General features: G+C 34.5%; 1 protein-coding gene across 2 annotated transcripts in view; it reads right to left on the bottom strand.

The window, feature by feature from the left end:
• Nucleotides 1–1,753: 1,753 nt before the first annotated feature.
• Nucleotides 1,754–9,452, bottom strand: part of cpne5a (copine Va) — an 86,841-nt gene continuing 79,142 nt past the window's right edge. For both annotated transcript variants that reach the window (XM_046871423.1, XM_046871424.1), the window contains 3 exons: nt 5,163–5,220; nt 4,754–4,827; nt 1,754–4,394 (listed from right to left, as the gene is read on the bottom strand). In XM_046871423.1, coding sequence (XP_046727379.1) covers nt 4,206–4,394; nt 4,754–4,827; nt 5,163–5,220 — 321 coding nt within the window. In that variant the 3' untranslated portion in view covers nt 1,754–4,205. The remainder of the gene's footprint in view (nt 4,395–4,753; nt 4,828–5,162; nt 5,221–9,452) is intronic.

Here is a 9,452-nt window from a genome sequence, read left to right as displayed (position 1 = left end):
GTATTTGTTTAATAGAGATCTGGTGACTGTGATTGTTATGGCATATACTTTATATGGCATTCAATGAGCCATTGTGTTCTGCAGATAAAGAAGGCATTCTGTCTTGCAGGACACAGGGTTGTCCTGGAAGAGGCCATTTCCATACGTTTTAAACAGTACAGACTTGTTTCTTTATATATAGTACAGTATAAAGGCATTTAATCAGAATAACTTTGTATTGTCTGGCAATTACTCTTATCTCTTTTTTGCAACATAACAGCAGCCTATGGTATAACAGAACCATCAGGTATTATCTTGACACTCATCAATAAGAATTTTATTATTTGTCTTATGTCTAATTGTTTATTTTGTATAATTGATGCACAATTATTTGTAATCTTATCATAATGTGATTGTCATATCCCTCTTATCATAATGTGATTGTTATATGCATTCTTCTCAAGAATTCATTCAACATTTTCCAGATGGACAAATAAACCTGGCAGTACTTTCTTGTTCCTATAAGCCTAACGCTTCATAAAATGTTGGTGTTGTTGAAGAGAGATGCTTTTTGGAATGACAGATAAACAGTCCAGGTAATTACGCATGCATACCTGAAACTGCTTGGCTTTGACCTTTACACACTGCTAATCAAGGCTCTTTGCAATACACAATATATCAGCCACACTGTGAACAATAATGAATGATTTCAATTAGATTCTCTGTACAGAACATCTGCAGAGAGACTTTGGACAACAAACTATAATTCACTATCAGTAAAGGCAGCTCATCATTTGCTCAGACCTGTCTCTATTCAGAATGGTTTGACAACAGGCTGTCATCCTGAAAATCTTTTTATGTTCTTTGCAATCAGAGAGAGAAAAAGAGAGAGAGAGAGAGAGAGAGAGAGAGAGAGAGAGAAATAAAGCTAGATAAAGCAATGTTGTTTCTCATACTTCTAAAGAGGCTGATGTGTCAGAATTGCAGTTAATACATCCTGGAGGATAAGGAGATGATGTAGAAGAACGGGCTGAACAAGACGTTCACACTAACACGGCTGACATTTATAAAACTTTCTTTCAGCTTCTCCCGTTAGGGGTCGCCACAGCGGATCCTCCGCACGTTTGATTTGGCACATGTTTTTACGCTGGATGCCCTTCCTAACGCAACCCTCCCCAATTTATCCGGGCTTGGGACCGGCACTGAGAGTGGCTGGGGATGGTTCCCTGACCAGGAATCGAACCCGGGTCGCAGCGGTAAGAGCGCTGCGTCTTAACCACTAGACCACACTTCATTACATTTTAGAACCTTCCTTCAATTTTTTTTTTGCACTTGAAAAACATTTTTAAAAAAGTGCTTAAACATTTAGAAGCACTAAAGCTGTTTTGTCAGGGTCCTTTTGTTGCAAGGTATTTTCATACTGGCACACCAGATCTGAAAAAAAACAAACAAACCAATAAATAAAAAGAAAAAGAGACTCTTGAGACTTGAGAGACAGTGTTGTGCAGGTGACACATTATTGACCAAAATCCAGTGAAAGGATGTACATGCCTATGTACCAGCAATAACTTTACCTAAGAAAAACTAAATTTAATATTTTCATGCTAATAAATAAAAATGGATTGAATAACCTTTGCATGTAACACATTTATCTGGGCATTTTTTGCAACTAGGAATATATCAAATCGAACTTTTTTACTTTTTACAAACTTAGACTTTAGTACTGATTGCTGCTGCCTTATTATTGAACACACAAACAGTATTTATATCCTTTGCAAAAATTGGCATGTTTTTATTCCTTTTAAGATAATCCATTACAAACTTGACAAAAAAAAAAAAACATGGAAATGACGACAGCAATGCTTTATGCTTGGTTTGGAAAACTGTTCATGCATATTGACTGAGATCTAGAGAGATGTATAAGAGGGGGGAGCACAAAAAAAACTGAGCCCCAACGATGAGGTTGTGCTGAAAAGCTACACTGGATGACCTATCACTTTAAGGCTGCATGTGAGAAGGAGGAAGCAAGTTTCACAAAATCCTTCAGATTTTTTAGTCCCCGTATGCACATTTAATAGAGCAAGCATTGGCACTTGATGGGTGGCTCCTTGTCAATGAATTTGTCTCTACATGTCATCTGTAGAAGTTTTTTCACTTGCCCTTATCTCCTCAAGCAGATGTTTTTTTTTTAACAGGTTCTAAGTCAGTATCTAGTAATGAAAGAATTGTTTGCTCGTCTTCATTATGAGCTGAATCCATTATCATCCAGTGTATGAATTTATACAACACAAATTTATACAAATCAAGAACTCATTAAAATCTAATTAGAATACACCAAAATTGGACTAATTCAAAACAACCAAAAAAAGGAATTTAACAAAACAAACCAATGCATGAGTGACTAATGATTTATTCATGCATTTCCCTGGTAACAGTTTCCCAAAATAATGTGCATGATTGTATAGTATCAGATGGTCTGATAAGTCAAAAGTACTATACATGCTCATTGTGACAATACTGCTACAAAATTGGTTGATGAAAAGGTGCCATCTAAAGTAAACCTACTACTTTGATGAAAAACACACTTTCTCAGGTTGACCAGATCATTTTCAGGACTAGGCTAAATGCAAATAGTAACAACATAAGGTTATTTAACATGCATATCCTTATTAAACATTTAAGAGACATCAGTTATTGCACCCAATTTATATCAAAACATCAATAAAGATCATCACAATAGGGAGGGACCAATTTTGCAGGATGTAAAAATGCTCAGGTAACTCTATCAAGCAGACTTTGATTTAATGGACTAATTGTGTTTAATGAAATCAAAGGTCATAACAAAAACCACATAAAGCCGGTGTTGAATGGAATTGGAAAATTCCATGCAACCAAATAATTTTATGTTTATTATTAGTTTAGAGTCAACATTTAGGCATATAAAAAAATTACATCTGTCCAATCTCAAAGTCTATCTCATATTTATTACTGAGAATTTAAATAGAAAAGTGAGAGCTCAAAGTTTAAAATGCATAAAAATTGGGGGCAAAATTCCAGCATTGTTGCAGATGCACGTCATGAAACGGCAGTGAACGCAATTAAGCCCTGCTGTTCATGAAAATTGTTACACCTTAAGTCTCTCAGTAAGCACCTATTCTAACTTAACACTCATTTACTGTATAATCGTCAAAGCTAGAAATAAGACTATTAGTAAATTATTTTAGTTTTGCTTAGTGAATTCAACATGGGCCTTAGAAATGTTTTTTATGTAAATGACCAAAGATAGCAAGAACCTTATACATAGTCTAAATGAGAGTTGTACTTCCTGAAGCATATTCAGTAATCGACAATGTTATATATATAATCTGCTTTAGAAATTTTTGATTATTAAGAAAACTTTTCATGCAGTTGGGTTTATGGATTTTGTTAAATGATCTCCTGATACCTGAATACATTTCCATATTTTCACAAAATTGCAACACAAGTCTGCAATGAGATGCCAGCTAAAAAATTATATCAGAAACCCCATTCCCCAAATGCATCTCCAAAGGAATATAACTAAAACATTCAAGCCTATCAAGGGCACCATACAATAATCTATGATCTGTGTTGTAATAATAATAATAATAATAATGATAATGATAATAATATTAAAATAATTTGATACCTGTTTGCAAACACTAGGAATATATTTACACATCCTATAACTCTGGTTGGCATGCCCACTGACATTAATCTGTCCTAAAACAATGATTGTACAAAATTATACTGACGCTGCTGTGATGTATAAGAAATAAATAAATAAAAGTAGAAACCTGTCAATTGCCTCTGGAGCCTCTCTCATTTAGGATGCCCACACTCCTAAAAAAAAATCTATAAGTCTCAAATTGAACATGAACAATCTCCAAAAGGACAACGCAAACTATGCACAGAAGAATAGGCAGGTTTTGTCCAGGTATTGAAATATTCATATTGTACAGTTTTAAAATCCAAAAGTGTTCTCACCACTGAAACAAATCAGATAAACTCAGAGTCTCACTAGATGCTGTTCAGACTCTGAAAGGAGTATGAGCCATACCCAGTGGCCACTGCTTGTTTATTTGTTCTGTATAGCTTGTTCACTTATAAAGAGACTGCTGGATTGGTTTTAAGAAAGATCCAGATGTGGTGAGGAAGGTCTGAGGCCATTGCATGTTTGTTCTGGCCTGAACAGGACCTGTGTATACTCAGATAGTAGCGGTTGGACTAAGCACAGAAGGGCTACAGTCTGATGGAGTTTGGTTGGGTTTGATGCCTCTCGATTTCATGTAAGAAATTAACTGGTCAGGAATCTCTGCCAGGACATCTTTGGCAAGCCGCGCCATGCTGAGAACATGGTTCCCTGTCCGGTCCATGTAGTCCCTGAATGGCACAAACTGTTTCGACATAATGAAAAGGTAAATGCAGTTTGCAATGTGCAATGTGTAATTTCTCCACACACGCATAAAAAGTCTTTATTTGATGTTTCAAATGTTCTATGACTAAGAGACCCCATTTATACCTGGCTATTACTATCCTGATTATAAGCACATGCATTTACACTTGTACTGCATTTCTGCTCAGCTAGAATAAAATGAGCCATATTTAGTGTTAACATGCAAATGAGCTCTTTGTAACATGTGACATTACCAAATGTGGCTACATTTATAAATGTTTAGCATGAGATCATAACCAATTTTAAAAACAAAAGATTTTAAGTGCAAGTAGCTTTATGTAGTAGAAACTCTGATGCTACCTGAACAATGTCCCTTTCTGCCAGCTTTCCTCTTGAGGATATTCTAATGTCATCACCATCAAGCTCAACCATGGCTGAAAAGAGAAAATTATCTGTCATTATATTACCATGTCAATGTTATAAAAAACCCCAAATAAAAACAAACCAAAAAACGGAATGAAAATGAGCACTGAAGGCAGATGGTTCCCCATGCTTATTACATTCAACAGCTGTTTACTCCAGCAGGTTGACATCTGCTTAGTAGCCAAACCCCCAAACCTCCACAATCAGAGGATACCTAATGCTCTTTATTTGGCTACAATCATGGAAGCACTGCTGCAAATTTTTATTTTTTATAAGTTTGATCTTGTAGTATTAAACTTTTTGGGTGTGACAAACTATAAGGATGCTCAAGGATCTTCATTCTTACCATCAAACTCAGCCTGGCCAACTCCAACAATTATAATCGACATTGGAAGTTTAGCAGCCTGTAAGGGAAAAGAAATGATGAATGACAGAGAGGTACAGATTTTAAATGTGCTTTAAGGCAATAATTGTATAAGGGTAATAATTGTAATAAATATTTATTATTAAAACATTATTATTTTAGATTGCTGGATCTTTTTTAGAACAAATGGTTTATTTAAACACAATAGTTTAATAACTATGTATTAATAATTAATAACTATCTATTAATAACTATTAATTTTAATGGTTTAATAAATACAATTATTGCACAGAATCTAGCAGCATATCTATAAACTTGAGATGTGGATTGTGAAAAGTTGCCTTATTTTTATTTTTATTTTTTAATAGAAGCATCAGAGATTTCAAGCAGTAAAGACCAACCCCTTTAAAACACAACCAGTGGACTTTAAGCCCAAACAATTTTAAGAGAAAATAAAGAAATTGCATTTTTCTTTGCTTTCAAAATTTACAAGATGCAATATAAAAGCTGAAGTTACATTTGAAATAAAATTTTATAAAAAAAAAATAATACTTGCATATAAATAATAAGACAAAAAGCATTGAAATAAACATCTAAATAGAGTTCAGGATAGAAGTGCAATTTCTATCATCTGATGGTGGTTGAAAAAACCAATATGGTTTCCATTAGCAATTTCCCCATTACTTTCTAATGATTCTAATGGTTAATGGACATCATTAGGGCAAATGCCATTAGGAGGTGTTTTTCTTTGAGAAGTAGTGTCATTACAGTAATGTGTTATTCAGGCTCAGTGTACTGTAGGTGCTGTATCTGTAGGGATGCAGTACTTCACTGCCAAGACAGACTGGTCATTTTAGGTGAAGGGGAAAAACCACAGAATAATACTCCTACTTTGTGAGAATTATAAGATTTTGATTTTTTCTCAGAGTAGAAGTAAGACTTAAAGAGGTCTGTGAGCTCTAGAAGAAACTGCATTAAAATGCAATTAAAATGTATGCAAGGACCAACCCCATCTTTACAAGAAATTACACAAAGCTCTTTTTCTCTGCCTTTACAATCAGTAAGATAACTCAGTCAAGATCACAAACCAATAAACACGCACATATGTCAAGAGAGGTAATCAAACAAATTGAAACATTAATTGTGACAACAACAAATACACATTTAATTACAATTAGTTTAACTGTGAAATCATTCGATTAGATTCACACAAATAAAGTAAAAGAAAGACAACAATGTCAAACAAAAATGCCAAAACTGTACACAGACAGTGTATAGGTTTAACCTTCCCATGAGCAATAAAGAATGATATCAGTTGATAATGACAACTTGAAAAATAAATGCAAATAAAGCAACAAAAAAGAATGCATAAAGTCAAATATTAAAACAAATCTCAGGGTAGGTGAAGTTAATTTGTTTGTTTCATAGATAACCTACATGCCAGATACAATTTGATATTAAAAGTTCAAGATATTGATAGAAATTATTCCAGTGCATTTAAAAAGTTCCATCATTTTAGAGAGAATCGTTAATAAATAAATTATATGAAATTTATATATAAAACTACATTGTGTAAAGTTTATTCTGAACATTATAGAATTACTGGGTTAGCCGAATTTTGCTTTCAGAACATCCTCAATTCTCAATGGCATGGATTCTACAATATGTTTGAAATATTCTTTCAAGGTTGTGCTCCATGCTGATATAATTTCATCATCAATTCCTCCAGATTTTTCAGGTATACTTTCATGCTCTACCACACTCATTTTTGAGGTTAATAAAACCACTTTGAGATTACTTTTCCCTTTTGGCAAGGTGCATTAGAATTGTAGCTCACAAAAAGATGAGTAAATTTATCTTTGGAATGCACATCAGTAAAACATTCATATGGGCAATAGCTGACAGCCCAGAGTGTTCCCCACACCATTACACCACTTTGACCAGCCTGGACTGTTGACACAAGGTGGTTGGATCCATGGATTTATGCTGTTACCTCCAAATTCTGACTATATCATCTTACAAGAAATTACAATTCATTGGCAATGTTTTTCCAGTTTTTTGTTATTGGTTGAAAGAAATAAAAAGTCCACATGTTGTTGTTCTCAAGCTTTGACATTTTGTGCAATCCAAGATGCTTTTCTGCTCACCATAATTGTACAGAGAGGTTATGTAAGTTATTGTTACCTTTCTGTCAGCTCAAAGCAGTCTGGCCATTCTCTGTTGATCTCTCATCAGTAAGGTGTTTTGTCCACCAAAACTGCCACTCAATAAAAGTCTTTCCTTATTGCACCATTCTGTGTCAACTCTACTGATTGATGTAGTTGAAAATGTGTTATGGAAGCAGTTATAGAAATAATCAAACCAGCCGGTCTGGCATCAACAATCATACCACTGTAATGACATGAAATAACATTTTCACCCTATTCCCATGGTTGATGTGAACATTAACCCAAGCTGCTGGCTTGAATCTGCATCATTTTATGGACTGTTCTGCTGCCACAATTGGCTGAGTAGATCTATGAGTAATAGAGCAGGTGTACAGGTGTCCCTAATAAAGTGCTCAGTGACTATAAATAAATGTACGAAATAGCATATTTGCGGTTAAACAAGAAATGATTATACAATTTGATAGACAAAAAACATAAAAGATTATAAGTCCGCTAATAGCCTCTTGAACTGTATACAAGAAATTACAAATTTTTACTTGCCTTCTGCAAAATACAGGTGTTTTTTTTTTACAGTATAAATTCTAGTAGTAAGAAAACAGTGACAATTGTATCTTGAACTAATCTCAGTATGCAGAGCTGCAGAACTTTACAAGGTACAAATAATATCCAATTTTCAAACCATTTAATTTGAAATGATTATCAGAAAATTTCACAAATTCACAGACTACCCCAAACTGCTTTTTAATTAAAATTAAAAGCTTGCAATTACTTCCATAAGCGATATAAATTATGGGCAATAAAAAAAATTTATACAAATTAAATATCTGCTCAAGTTTTGGACCAGATATTTACAGACACATACATTTTGGCAGAATACATTTTGGCAAACGAAACAAGAAATTATGAGGACGGAAGTAGGTCACAACACACACACACACACACACACACACTCAAAGAGAAAACACACACACACACACACACACACACACACACACACACACACACACACACACACACACACACACACACACAAACAATCTTTAATTGTTTCTAAGGTGATAACATAAGCTTTTCACAGCTTGATCTTTTTTATTGGTATTACAATCTCACACAAAATTTTACACAGTAAAGTATACATTGATTTACCCAGTGAATTAGTTTGCCCACAAATCTCTTCAATAAACGAGCACATGGAACAAATGACAGCAGAGATATCTTTGAACCTTCAAAGATTGTGAAACTGCAACCTTTTTTCACACTTGGTAATAGAAATGAAACTTGGAAGCACTATCTCTGTCTGTGACATATGGGGCAGTGAGCAAAGGACAGGGGAGGGAGAGAAAGAGAAAGAGAAAGAGAGAGAGAGAGAGAGAGAGAGAGAGAGAGAGAGAGAGAGAGAGAGAAAAAGTGTTTCAGGATTTCGACTGTAACAAATGAATTAGGGTCTTGTCACTGATTCTGTCACCTTGGACTGTCAGGTCAGGAAATCATTCTGCATAATTTAACCAACAGCTGTGGAGAAAAGAACAGCTTCACACAGCAAACTGGCCAATTTAATTGACTCTACATAAAAAGACTGGCTAGAGAAAGGAAGAGGAAGAAGAAGAAGAAGAAGAAGAAGAAGAAGAAGAAGAAGAAGAAGAAGAAGCCAGAGTGCTGAAGTTTTATGCTGATGAACAAAATCTTTGTTAGTCTCACAAACGTAAAGCAAACATCACAAGAATGTAAAAATCTCAACCACCATGTGTGTGACTTTCTGTTGCTTCCCATAAGAACTAATATCAGATAGATTCTCTTTCAGGCAATCTTTCTACATAAAAAGCCCAGCTACTATGTTTATCTCTATTTTTTTTGTTTATTATCTGCACAATTAGACTATTGTTCTTGTATTGTGAGTTTTACTGGAAATGTTCTTCAAATTAAAATATTTAATACGTTATTTAAATATGCAATATGCCATTACAGTATGCATGGACCTGTTCATCCAGGATGGAATTTAAACTCCTAGTCTGGGTCTGGTGGCAGTAAATTAGGGTTGATAGATGGATGTGAAGAGACAGAGCAGCAGACAAGATCTTAAAAGGAAGGTGTGGCTGTTCTAATG

Source organism: Silurus meridionalis, chromosome 17, assembly GCF_014805685.1.
Source record: "Silurus meridionalis isolate SWU-2019-XX chromosome 17, ASM1480568v1, whole genome shotgun sequence".
Classification (NCBI taxonomy): Eukaryota; Metazoa; Chordata; class Actinopteri; order Siluriformes; family Siluridae; genus Silurus; species Silurus meridionalis.
This window is presented reverse-complemented; position numbering and strand designations above follow the sequence as displayed.